This window comes from Hypanus sabinus, chromosome 21, assembly GCF_030144855.1.
Source record: "Hypanus sabinus isolate sHypSab1 chromosome 21, sHypSab1.hap1, whole genome shotgun sequence".
In the NCBI taxonomy this organism is placed as follows: domain Eukaryota; kingdom Metazoa; phylum Chordata; class Chondrichthyes; order Myliobatiformes; family Dasyatidae; genus Hypanus; species Hypanus sabinus.
This window is the reverse complement of record NC_082726.1, coordinates 19,435,720-19,449,169: the sequence shown is the minus strand read 5'-3', so window position 1 is coordinate 19,449,169 and position 13,450 is coordinate 19,435,720. Positions and strand designations below refer to the sequence as shown.

The 13,450-nt window shown below is 41.3% G+C and overlaps 1 protein-coding gene across 1 annotated transcript in view; it reads left to right on the top strand.

Moving 5' to 3' along the window:
* The window catches only part of kti12 (KTI12 chromatin associated homolog), a 40,184-nt gene that overhangs the window by 13,638 nt on the left and 13,096 nt on the right, over nt 1–13,450 (top strand). Inside the window, exon 4 of the mRNA XM_059946143.1 lies at nt 9,130–9,185. Coding sequence (XP_059802126.1) covers nt 9,130–9,185 — 56 coding nt within the window. The remainder of the gene's footprint in view (nt 1–9,129; nt 9,186–13,450) is intronic.

Sequence of the window (13,450 nt, the reverse complement as noted above, 5' to 3'; positions counted from 1 at the left end):
CACATTTTTCCATGTTCATCCTATATGGATGTTGTTTAATAGGTTTGGCATCTCCAACATCTACATCATGTGAAGCTATAGTAGTCCTTCTCGGAACATCTGGAAACAACTCCCTATATTTAAAAATCAACTCCTTCATCAGTTGTCTCTGCTCTAACTGTAAATGTGCTAATTTTTCATCAATATTTTCCAGAATGGTTGAATTTGGTAACCTAACAGAAACAATGTTGGATTTAGAATGAAAGTCAGATGAATCATCTATCATGTTCCTAGTTAAATCAAACTCATTCTCACTAACCACAACAGTCACAGTATCAGATTGTTTCTCAAAATATGGTTTCAACATATTTATATGGCAAAGTTGTGTTGACCTTCTACGATCTGGAGTTTTTACCACGTAATCCACATCATTGATTTTAGACACAATTTCATAAGGACCATGAAATCTAGCTTGTAAAGGATTTGTCTGCACTGGGAAAAGAACCAACACCTTATCTCCAGGCTTAAACATCCTGATCCTAGCTTCTTTATCATACCAAGTCTTCATTTTCTCCTGAGCCAACTTTAAATTTTCCTTAGCTAAGCTACAAGCTTTATGTAACCTGTACTTAAATTTCAAAACATAGTCCAACAAATTAGTGTGTACTTCCTTACTAATCCACTGTTCTTTCAATAAAGCTAAAGGTCCTCTAACTCTAACACAAGTTCAAATGGACTAAAACCTAAAGATTCCTGTACCGCTTCCCTTACTGCAAATAAAAGTAAGTTTATACCCTCATTCCAGTCACTTTCATTTTCCACACAAAATGTCCTAATCATATTCTTGAGGGTAGAATGAAACCTCTCCAAGGCACCCTGCGATTCCGGATGGTATGCAGACGAAGTGATTTGCTTAGCTCCCAATTTATAAACTATCTGTTGAAACAATCCAGACATAAAATTACTGCCTTGATCAGTTTGTATCTCCTTAGGTAATCCAAAATAAGTAAAAAAAAATTATAAGGGCTTTTGTCACAGTCTTAGCTTTTATATTCCTAAGTGGTACTGCCTCTGGAAACCTAGAAGAAGTACACATGATAGTCAACAAATACTGATAACCAGTTTTTGTCTTTGGTAATGGACCAACACAATCTACAATAACTTTAGAAAATGGTTCACCAAATGCTGGGATAGGTTGTAATGGAGCTACTGGTGTAACCTGATTTGGTTTACCCACAATTTGACAAGTATGGCACGTTTTACAAAACATCGCCACATCTTTTCTTAGACCAGGCCAGTAAAAATGTTTTAAAATCTTGTCCACAGTTTTCCTTACCCCTTGATGTCCACCTAAAGGCACACTATGAGCTAAAGTCAAAATCTCATTTCAATAAACTTTTGGAACAACTACCTGGTAAACAACATTCCAATCCTCACTTGCAGGAATTGTAGGCGATCTCCACTTCCTCATCAACACTCCTTTTTCCAAGTAATATCCTACTGGCACCTTATCAATTTCACTATCTAGTAAAACCTGCTCTCTTAATTTTATAATTTCAGAGTCTCTATTCTGCTCTGCTATCATCTCCTTCCTAAACAAAGATAAATCTTTATAGTCAGACTTACTCCCAGAATCTTGTTCAAACAACGAAGATAAGAAAGTCTCTGACACATCCTCAAAACTCGAATCCTGAGTTGAACAGTCCTGAATAACAACCTCATTCTGCGCATCAATCTTTTTAGCCATAGCTCTAGTCACAACACAGGAAGAATCTGTGTTAGAATTCAACTCTGGTTCCTCTGACTCCATTGTCAAATGCACTTCAGGAAAAACTTGTCCACCTGCCAAGTCATTACCTAACATTAAAGAAATACCCTTCACAGGTAAGCTATGCTGTAATCCTACTTTAACAAATCCTGTAACTAACCCTGACTTTAAATTTACTTTATGTAAATGTACAGGCATAAAATCACTTCCAACACCTCTTATGTAATTTACCTCACCAGTATCAGACTCTTCATTAAACTTCAACACACTGTCTAACATCAGTGATTGAGAAGCTCCAGTATCCTTAAGGATTTTTATTGGCACCAGAGTAGATCCTTCCTTCAAGGGTACAAACCCTTCAGTTATAAAATGATCATATCCCTTTTTAACTTGGTCAGACTCTAACAAAGCCTCATTTGTTTTTATCAAACCCTGTAACTTTACAGGTGCTTCAGTATGTTGCACACAAGCATCTGGAACTGCTTCCTTCTCTTTCTTTTTCAATTTGAAACAGTTAGCTATTACATGGCCAGGCTTCTTACAATAGTTACAAGTAAGACCAAACTGTCTTTCCTTCACAGGCTTTCCTTTCTCATCAACTTTCTCATTAACCTCTGATTTAATTTCAGATTTACCTGGAGTCTCCGTGTTATTTTTCCTCTTAAAGATTCTGCCCTGAGGAAATTTGTTCTTATGGATCAAAACATACTCATCAGCTAATCTAGCAGTCCTGCAATTTATCAGTATCCTTCTCATTTAAGTAGGTCCTTACTTCAACAGGAATGCTTCTTTTAAATTCCTCCATTAAAATCAGCTCTCTCAATGAATCATAGTCCCCATTTACATTTTTAGAAGAAACCCATCTCTCAAAACACATAGCTTTATCATAGGCAAATTCCACATAAGTTTTTTCTACAGACTTTTTCAAACTTCTGAATCTTTCCCTATATGCTTCTGGGACTAACTCATATGCGTTTAAAATATGCCTCTTTACAATATCATAATCAAGTGCTTGCGCAGCTGTTAAAGCTGTGTAAACTTGTTGTGCTTTGCCTTTAATTACACTCTGTAACAACACTGACCATTTATCTTTCGGCCACTCTGACATCCGACAATAGTTTCAAAATGTTGAAAATACCTTTCCACTTCTGTTTCACTAAATGGAGGGACCAATTTAATTTCTTGACTAGCAACAAACGTTTTTTTAGAACCAGAAGACTGATTTCCAGTCCTTAATTCCTCTATTGCATATGCAAATTCTCTCTTCTTTTGTTCCGCCTCCAATTTACACCTCTCCAAATCAGCTTTACTTTGTTCCAATTTCATTTGTTCGATTTGCAACTGCATCTCCAGATTACTTATTGGAAACGACTCTAAAATCGATTCATCAAAAACAGCCGAGACCACATAGTGTGATGCGATTTTTCTCTGTATCACAGCCTTAGATGTAGTCTGCAAAATACCTTTAAGTTGCAATCTACTAGCTAGCTCAAACACCTCAGTTTTTTTCGCCTTCGCCAACAGCTCCGCAGCTGGCGAAGCCAGAAACTCATCAATATTCATTGCTGCCAAATACCACAACAAGCCAAACAAAAGAACCGAGTAATCCCCGTTTCCAAAACACCGATTTAAAAGTTAGCAAGCATTTAAACTCAAATGATTCAATCCCGGACGAGCCCCCATATTTAATGTTACGTATTCAGGCAACAATAAATATATGAGTTCGGCAAGGGTTTCTTATAACAAACAACACGTTTATTAAATACAGAAAACAAACCCCCCCAAAAGAAAACAAACACTACCGTAACCGGAAACAGCTGCTGAGCAGCAGCCCGAACAGTTCTTAAAGTGAAATTCCAAAAACAGTTCTTAAAAGTAGTATTGCCAAAAGTTCGATATGCTCACAGTCCATTTAAAAAGAGAGACTTTATAAGACGATTTAGGTTCTCTTTCACGTCGCTTGCTTCAATCCCTGATGTCGAACTTCCCACGAAGAATTCACGAAACAGAACGGCTTAAAGGCACTGACCTTTCCTTCTCCACTACCTTCAATCCTTTCTAGTTAAACCTAGGGATTAACACGAAGATAGTCAACGAAATCCTTCCAAATAAGGATCAAACAAAGGTCGCCCCCATTTCACCGTAGAAAGCGATTCTCCTCGATCTTTAACTTCCAACTTCCAATCTTCACTCTCCACTAATTTCGAACTAACAGAATCATAAAGAACCTGCTGGCAAAGACCTTTTAAACTTTAGCATTAAATAAAAACTTCATCCTTCAGCTAAACTGCGTCATCACTTCAAACACGCAGTGGCATGAAGTCAACCTGGCAAATCCAGCCACGAACTGCCCCTCCTCACAGGGTGGGGTCTACCTTTTATAACCTGTAAAAAAAAACCGTCACATGATCTCTACTGGCGGGAAAATGACGTCACCACCATCACAAGACCATCACCTCAAGTCCAGTACAGCTTCAACCCCAGTCACATGACAAGGGCTCCACTGTCATGTGTCACGAGTACGTAACACTACACATACAACTATTGCCTGGGTGTTTCACCAGTTGCAGCTTTATGACAGAGTAGCAAAGGGAAGGCCACTATTTGGGGGGAAAAACTCACATGAACTCTTGGTTAGAGTTTGCCAGAAGGCATGTGGGACATGCTGGAAGGAGGTTTTATGGTGTGATAAAACCAAAATTGAGCTTTTTGGCCATCAGACTAAACACTATGTTTGGCATAAACACACCATCCCTACTGTGAAGCATGGTGGTGAGCAGGTATGCAATCAGTTATTTTATGTTTAATAATTGTAATAAATTTAGACCAATATGTAGAAATATGTCTTCACTTTGACACAGAAGAGTCTTTTCTGTTGATCAGTGTCAAAAAAGCCAAATTAAATCTATTGTGATTAAATGTTGTAAAACAATAAAACATAAAAACTTCTGGGGGGGGGGTTGGTGAATACTTTTTATGGGCACTGTATTTTAGAATGGTGCCAATGTATTACTTGTCTGAAAAAGTTTTATTATGTATCGTATATGTCTACTGTTCACAGCACCAAATTGTAATTTCCTGAACTATTTGTTGTACTTGAGCCATCTAATTATAAAAAGGCGGCCAACTGTTTCTGTTTTTAAATTTGGGGCTGTAGCAAGAAACATGTGAGTACCTGTTGCAACAAGCAGTTAGCAATTGGCCAGAAAGTCAGATCAGACTCAGTAAGAATTTACAGTGGCATGCAAAAGTTTGGGCACTCCTGGTCAAAATTAGCTAAGTAAGTAAAAGATGACCCGATTTCCAAAAGGCATAATAAAGTTAAAGATGACACATTTCTTTAAAAAGTAATTTTGCTTAAAGTAGTATTTCCATCTTTTATAGTTTCAAAATAACAAAAAAGGAAAAGGGCCCGAAGCAGAAGTTTGGGCACCCTGCATGGTCAGTACTTAGTAACTCCTCCTTTGGCAAGCATCACAGCTTGTATACGCTTTCTCTAGCCAGCTAAGCATCTTTCAATTTTTGTTTGGGGGATTTTCACCCATTCTTCCTTGCAAAAGGCTTCTAGTTCTGTGAGATTCCTGGGCCGTCCTGCATGCACTGCTCTTTTGAGGTCTATCCACAGATTTTCAATGATGTTTAAGTCGGGGGATTGTGAGGCCCATGGCTCAGCTTGCGTCTCTTGAGGTAGCCCATTGTGGATTTTGAGGTGTGTGTAGGATCATTATCCTGTTGTAGAAGCCATCCTCTTTTCATCTTAAGCTTTTTTTTTACAGACGGTGTTATGTTTGCTTCCAGAATTTGCTGCTATTTAATTGAATTCATTCTTCCCTCTGCCAGTGAAATGTTCCCCATGCCACTGGCTGCAACACAAGCCCAAAGCATTTTCAATCCACCCCCGTGCTTAACAGTTAGAGAGTGTTCTTCTCATTAAATTCTGCACCCTTTTTCTCCAAACATACCATTGCTCATTGCGGCCAAAAATTTCTATTTTAACTTTATCAGTCCACAGGACTTGTTTCCAAATGCATCAGGCTTGTTTAGATGTTCCTTTGCAAACTTCTGATGCTGAATTTTGTGGTGAGGCCACAGGAAAGGTTTTCTTCGGATGACTCTTCCACGAAGGTCATATTTGTGCAGGTGTCACTGCACAGTAGAACAGTGCACCACCACTCCAGAGTCTGCTAAATCTTCCTGAAGGTCTTTTGCAGTCAAACAGGGGTTTTGATTTGCCTTTCTAGCAATCCTACGAGTAGTTCTTTCGGAAAGTTTTCTTGGTCTTCCAGACCTTAACTTGACCTCCACCGTTCCTGTTTCCTGCCATTTCTTAATTACATCACAAACTGAGGAAATGGCTACCTGAAAATGCTTTGTTATCTTCTTATAGCCTTCTCCTGCTTTCTGGGCATCATTTATTTTAAATTTCAGAGTGCTAGGCAGCTGCTTAGAGGAGCCCATAGGTGCTGATTGTTGGGACAAGGTTTGGGGAGTCAGGGTATTTATAAAGCTTTGAAATATGCATCACCTGGCCTTTCCTAACGATGATTGTAAACAAGCCATAGCTCTAACAAGCTAATGAAGGTCTGAGACCTTGTTAAAAGTTATCTGAGAGCTCAAATCTCTTGGAGTGCCCAGACTTTTGAATGGTGCTCCTTTCCTTTTTTTCACTCTAAAATCGTACAAAACAAAAATAATACTCTAGTTTTGCTTAAAATGTTGAAAAGAATGTGTCATCTTTAACTTTATGACTTTTGGAGATCAGTTCATCTTCCACTCACGTAACTATTCATAGTAACAGAAATTTTGACTGGGGTGCCCAAACTTTTGCATGCCACTGTACCTACCTGGAATGATTACTATTTGCTGTAATACAGTCAATGTCCTTGCAGGTCATTCTTTAAGTAAATTGTTTAATATTGCAAGGTCTAAGGTCTTGGGCTTGGTTTAGTTGTAGTCTAGTTAGAAACATGTGGCTTAGGTCCCACTCTACTAGTTACACTTAAGTCTAAGACCAATGGAGTTCAGTGCCATAGCTTGGATGAGATAATTTATAGCAAAGCAAACTTTGCCAAATGGGCTACGAGTCTGTTCCTGGGCCTCACTGAGGTGTCTGTTCACAGGTAAAGGTGTACCTCTTCAGTGATAGATCCATGTCCAGAGAAGGAGCATGAGTATCTCCTGGCTGGGTTTGACAGGTGGCATGGCCTGGATTTCATCCAACCCCTTTTATCTCCTGGAGAAGTTCAGGGAGGTCACCCAAGGCCCATGAATAAGCAGGTGAACTATATTTGCAATGCTATACATTGTCAGGAGATCAGCGATAATTCCTCTGTGTCATCCTTTTGTATCTCCCTCTGAGAGCTGATGGGACTTTATTTCGTGTGATCTCAAAGAGTGCCTGTGCAGGTTTCTCTCTTCTGCACTAAAGTGCAGCCCAGGTTAAATATTCTTGAACCATGTGCTCTGAAGGAGCATGGGTTTACATAATTAGAGTTCTGCAGTTCTCTCCAATTGCTACTTATACTATCGTTACGAGTATTCGCATTTGAGCTGGTGCTGCTTTTTCAGATAATAAGCTTTTCTAAGAGTGTTGCTGACTGTAATCCATTGTGTTTAGAATGTCAGTGTGATGAGCAATTTGCATTCAGGATGCTACTAAAATGCTTAGCTCTAATTTTGTAAAATAGAGCTTAAACAAAAGAAATCTCTGGAATGAAAAGTACTTTTCACAATTTCTGCTTTTTTTTACCTATTCTTTTCTGAAAGATAATGTACCTGCAGATATCCTGATATGAAAAATTGAACTGAGCTAATGGTGTCTTCTGCTGGATTGCAGGAAATGTTCAAAATGCTTTCACGGGTACTGATATCTCTGGCATAAAAAACAAAGAGCTGTCATCTTTGAGGATGGCTTTCTTCTGCTGTGGATTTGTAGGTTGTCTGGGAGGCTGGTGAGGTAAAAAAGGGAACTGTAGACCCCCCCCCCCGCCCACCCACAAGGATAGGGGGAAGAGATGCCTGACAGGTAGGCTTATGAGGTGGTCCACTCCTAGAATTAGTAAAGCATTTCTCTGTGCCTTTTGTACATGTCTTTTGCATGTGTTAAAGGTCCTAAATACATTCTTTTGCTATCCCATGTGTTCTCAAAAGCAAATGGTTTAGTGTGGAGCAATGCACAGCCATTCTCTGTAGAATCGTGCCAGTCGGCATGGGAGCCAAGTGGGAATTGTAAAACCAAGGCTTCCCTTCCCTCCACAATTGTGAACATCAGCAGTAATTCCACAGCTTAAGCTGCTGGAATTCTGCTCATCATTCCAGCCACTTCCACATGTTGAGTAGGAAGTGTTCAAATCCCCTTGGCACTTCCAGCCTGCCGGGTTCCGTGAATAAGTTTTGCTGTTTGGTCACCTGGGCTTGGGCTCAAACTGATACCAGTATCCGATCAAGTTCATTGTCAAGAAGGTCTGGAGAGGATACCTTGCCATAGAGGCCCATCCCAAGCGGCTACATTACAGAGGACTCTCTTATAATTCCAAAAGATACATACTGAGGTAAACATCAGCTCTGGGAAGGGTACACCTTGGTCCACCTGAAATTTGTTGGTCTTTCAGTATAAAGAGATGTCTGCAAGCAAATGCTGCCACACGGCACACTGCAGGCAGCAGAAGTCCGTGCTAAGTGATGCACTGAAGCTTGGTGCAGCCACTGCAAAGGCTCTTTGGGCAAGGACCACAATCTTGGTACCTTAACTGCTTTATTTGTGAATTGCTTAAAGAGGAATCATCCGTGGCATTGATATCTCGTAATAAACTCTATTGCTTTGACAATCCAATGAATGTAGAGGAAAACATTAACATATTATATTGTTTCTTCTGTATATTAATAAATGAAGTAAATTATCCATCAAGAGGATTTAATATTTTAGTTAAAAAGGGGAGAGTGGTGGGTGCTGTGGGTTGATTTTTAAGCACAGATGCTCTTATTTTCAAACTCATTTACAATTTTGTTAGGATAAAATGTTTTTAACTTGCAGTCTCTGGCCCTCTCAGTAGCTTTTAATGCATGTGGGAAGCTCTTTGCCAACTGGATACATGGAAGTAATAAGGGAGGTGTGAGACGGCAGTTGGTACAGGCGATATCTACACGTGTATGTTTAAGCCTTGTGAAGAAGCCGCCAATTTAGCTTGTCCGAGCTGACGAGTCAGGTTGACGGAATCTAGATATAAATGAGCAGCTGGGCTGATAATGGGGCCAATTAATCAAGAGGCAGATCAGAATGACTTTTGATTTAGCATTTCTTCTTGAGATGTGAAAATATTGACTCACTGTGTCTAATTTTGTTACAAATATGTGAGTCCATCTGACTGTTCTTTTAAATATAGGTTACAGATATGAGCTGTTCTGTTTAATAAAGCATGCACAGACTCCACATTGCTTGGTAAGTAGCCATTAAATCTTCCTTTTGTAATGAAATGTGAAGGATTGCAGGTTTTGTATGTATTTTTTACTAACACAGCTGTTAGCTCAGTTTGATTTTATTCTGAGACCTTCGTAACTTCTCGCCACTTTTCTGGGTCGCTTGCTAAACCACTCACCAGGCTATCCTCATGCACAAATGTTAATTGCTAATAACTGCACTTAAGCCCTTGTTTGTTAAATCTGAAGTATTTCTAGTACGATTTCTGGTAAAACCATAGAAAACGTACAGCACAATACAGGCCCTTTGGCCCACAAAGTTGTGCCGAACAAGTCCCTACCTTAGAAATTACTCGGCTTACCTATAGCCCTATATTTTACTAAGCTCCATGTACCTATCTAAAAACCTCTTAAAAGACCCTATCGTATCTGCCTCCACCACTGTTGCTGGCAGCCCATTCCACGCACTCACCACTCTGAGTAAAAAAATTTACCCCGACATCTCCTCTGTACCTACTCCCCAGCACCTTAAACCTGCGTCCTCTCGTGGCAATCATTTCAGCCCTGGTTTAAAAGCTTCTGACTATCCACATGATCAATACCTCTCATCATCTTGTACACCTCTTATCAGGTCACCTCTCATCCTCCTTCGCTCCAAGGAGAAAAGGCTGAGTTCACTCAACCTATTCTCATAAGGCACACTCCCCAATCCAAGCAACATCCTTGTAAATCTCCTCTGCACCCTTTCTATGGCTTTCACATCCTCCATGTAGTGAGGGGACCAGATCTGAGCACAGTACTCCAAGTGAGGTCTGACCAGGGTCCTATATAGCTGCAACATTACCTCTTGGCTCCTAAATTCAATTCCATGATTGATGAAGGCCAATACACCATACGCCTTCTTAACCACAGAGTCAACCTGCGCAGCTGCTTTGTGTGTCCTGTGGATTCGGACCCTAAGACCCCTTTGATCCTCCACACTGCCAAGAGTCTTACCATTAATACTATATTCTGCCATCATATTTGATCTACCAAAATGAACCGCTTCACACTTATCTGTGTTGAGCTCCATCTGCCACTTATCAGCCCAGTTTTGCATCCTATCAATGTCCAGCTGTAACCTCTCATAGCCCTCCATACTATCCACAACACCTTCAACCTTTGTGTCATCAGCAAATTTGCTAACCTATCCCTCCACTTACTTGTCCAGGTCATTTATAAAAATCACGGAAGAGTAAGGGTCCCAGAACAGAACCCTGAGGCACTCTACTGGTGATAGACCTCCATGCAGAATAATGTCCTTCTACAACCACTCTTTGCCTTCTGTGGGCAAGCCAGTTCTGGATCCACAAAGCAATGCCCCCTTGGATCCCATGCCTCTTTACTTTCTTGATAAGCCTTGCATTGGGGTACCTTATCAAATGTCTTGCTGAAATCCATATGCACTACATCTACTGCTCTACCTTCATCAATGTGTTTAGTCACATCCTCAAAAAAATTCATTCAGGCTCGTAAGGCATGACCTGCCCTTGACAAAGCCATGCTGACTATTCCTAATCATATTCTGTCTCTCCAAATGTTCATAAGTCCTGCCTCTCAGGATATTCTCCATCAACTTACCAACCACTGAAGTAAGACTGACTGGCCTATAATTTCCTGGGCTATCTCTACTCCCTTTCTTGAATAAAGGAACAACATTCGCAACCCTCCAATCCTCTGGAACCTCTCCCGTCCCCATTGATGATGCAAAGATCATTACCAGAGGCTCAACAATCTCCACACTCGCCTCCCACAGTAGCCTGGGGTGCATCTCATCTGGTCCCGGTGACTTATCCAACTTGATGCTTTCCAAAAGCTCCAGCACATCCTCTTTCTTAGTATCTACATGCTCAAGCTTTTCAGTCTGCTGAAAGTCATCACTACAATCACCAAGATCCTTTCCCATAGCGAATACTGAAATAAAGTATTCATTAAGTACCTCTGCTATTTTCTCTGGTTCCATACATACTTTCCCACTGTCACACTTGATAGATCCTATTCTTTACACGTCTTATCCTCTTGCTCTTCACATACTTGTAGAATGCCTTGGGGTTTTCCTTAATTCTGCCTGCCCTAGGCCTTCTCATGGCCCCTTCTGGCTCTCCTAATTTCCTTCTTAAGCTCCTTTCTATTAGCCTTATAATCTTCTAGATCTCTAACATTACCTAGCTCTCTGAACCGTTTGTAGCTTTTCTTTTCTTCTTGACTAGATTCATTACAGCCTTTTTACACCTCGGCTCCTGTACCCTACCATTACTTCCCTGTCTCATTGGAACGTATTTATACAGAAATCTACACAAATATCCCCTGAATATTTGCCACATTTCTTCCATACTTTTCCCTGAGAACATCTATTTTCAATTTAAGCCTCTAATTTCCTGCCTGATAGCCTCATAATTCCCCTTACTCCTATTAAACGCTTTTCTAACTTGTCTGTTCCTATCTCTCTCCAATGCTATTGTAAAGGAATTGGAATTATGATCATTATCTCCAAAATGCTCTCCCACTGAGAGATCTGACACCTGACCAGGTTCATTTTCCAATACCAAATCAAGTACAGCCTCTCCTCTTATAGGCTTATCTACATATTGTGTCAAGAAAACTTCCTGAACACACCTAACAAACTCCACCCCATCTAAACCCCTTGCTCTAGGGAGATGCCAATCGATATTTGGGAAATTAAAATCTCCCATCACGACAATTCTGTTATTATTACATCTTTACAGGATCTGTTTCCCTATCTGCTCCTCAATATCCTTGTTACTTTTGGGCAGCCTATAAAAAAAACACCCAGTAAAGTTATTCACCCCTTCGTGTTCCTAACCTCCACCTACAGAGACTCTGTAGACAATCCCTCCACGGAGTCCACCTTTTCTGCAGCTGTGACACTATCTCTGATCAACAGTGCTACGCCCCAACATCTTTTGCCTCCCTCCCTGTCCTTTCTGAAACATCTAAAACCCGGCACTTGAAATAACCAATCCTGTCCCTGAGCCATCCAAGTCTCTGTAATGGCCACCACATCATATCTCCAAGTACTGCTCTAAGATCAACCGCTTTGTTCACAACACTCCTTGCATTAAAATAGATACATCTCAAGCCTTCGGTCTGAGCACGTCCCTTCTCTATCACCTGCCTATCCTCTCTCTCGCACTGTCTACAACCTTTCTCTATTTGTGAGCTAACCTCCTCTTCCCCACTCTCTTCAGTTTGATTCCTACCCCCCAACAGTTGTAGCTTAAACTTTCCCCAATAGCCTTAGCAAACCTCCCCACCAGGATATTGGTCCCCCTGGGATTCAAGTGCAACCCATCATTTTTATACAGGTCACACCTGCCCCAAAAGAGGTCCCAATGATCCAGAAATCTGCTCCAATCCCTCAGCCACGCATTTATCCGCTACCTCGTTCTAGCAGTAATCCTGAGATTGCTACCTTTGTGGTCCTGCTTCCCAACTTTCTTCCTAACTCCCTGTAGTCTTTTTTTTTCAGGACTTCTTCCCTTTTCCTACCTATGTCATTGGAACTAATATGTACCACGACCTCTGGCTGTTCTCCTTCCGACTGCAGGATATCTTGGATGCAATCTGATACATCCCGGACCCTGGCACCTGGGGGGCAAACTACCATCCAACTTTCTTTCCTGTGTCCACAGAACTGCTTGTCTGACTCCCTAACTACAGTTCCCTATCACCACTGCCTTTCTCTTCTCTTCCCTACCCCACATGGCCAGACTCTGCCAGAGGCACGGCCACTGCTGCTTCTTCCAGGTAGGCTGCCCCCTCTCCCCACCCAACAGTACTCAAACATGAGTACTTATTGTCAAGGGGTACAGCCACAGGGGTACTCTCTAGTACCTGACTCTAGTACTGTGACCCACTTGTCTTCTCCAGTGGCCCTGGTGTGACCCCCTCTCTATATCTCCTCTCTATCACCTCCTCGCTCTCCTTGACCAGGAGAAGGTCATCAAGCTGCATCTCCAGTTCCCTAACTCGGTCCCTCAGAGCTGCAGCTCGACACACCTGGTGCAGATATGGGAGGCTGGGAGACTCCAGGACCCCCCACATCTGACACTGAGCGCAGAAAACTGGCCTCACACACATACTTCCTACCTCGCCTCGTCCCGTTACCGCCTAAGCCCGTTGAGCCAAAGCCCTGTTACTCTGCTGCCTCTCACTCCACTGTCCGCTCCGATGCTGCCCGCAGGATACAGCAGTATTCTTTTTAAACCCTTTGCACTCTTACTGGCT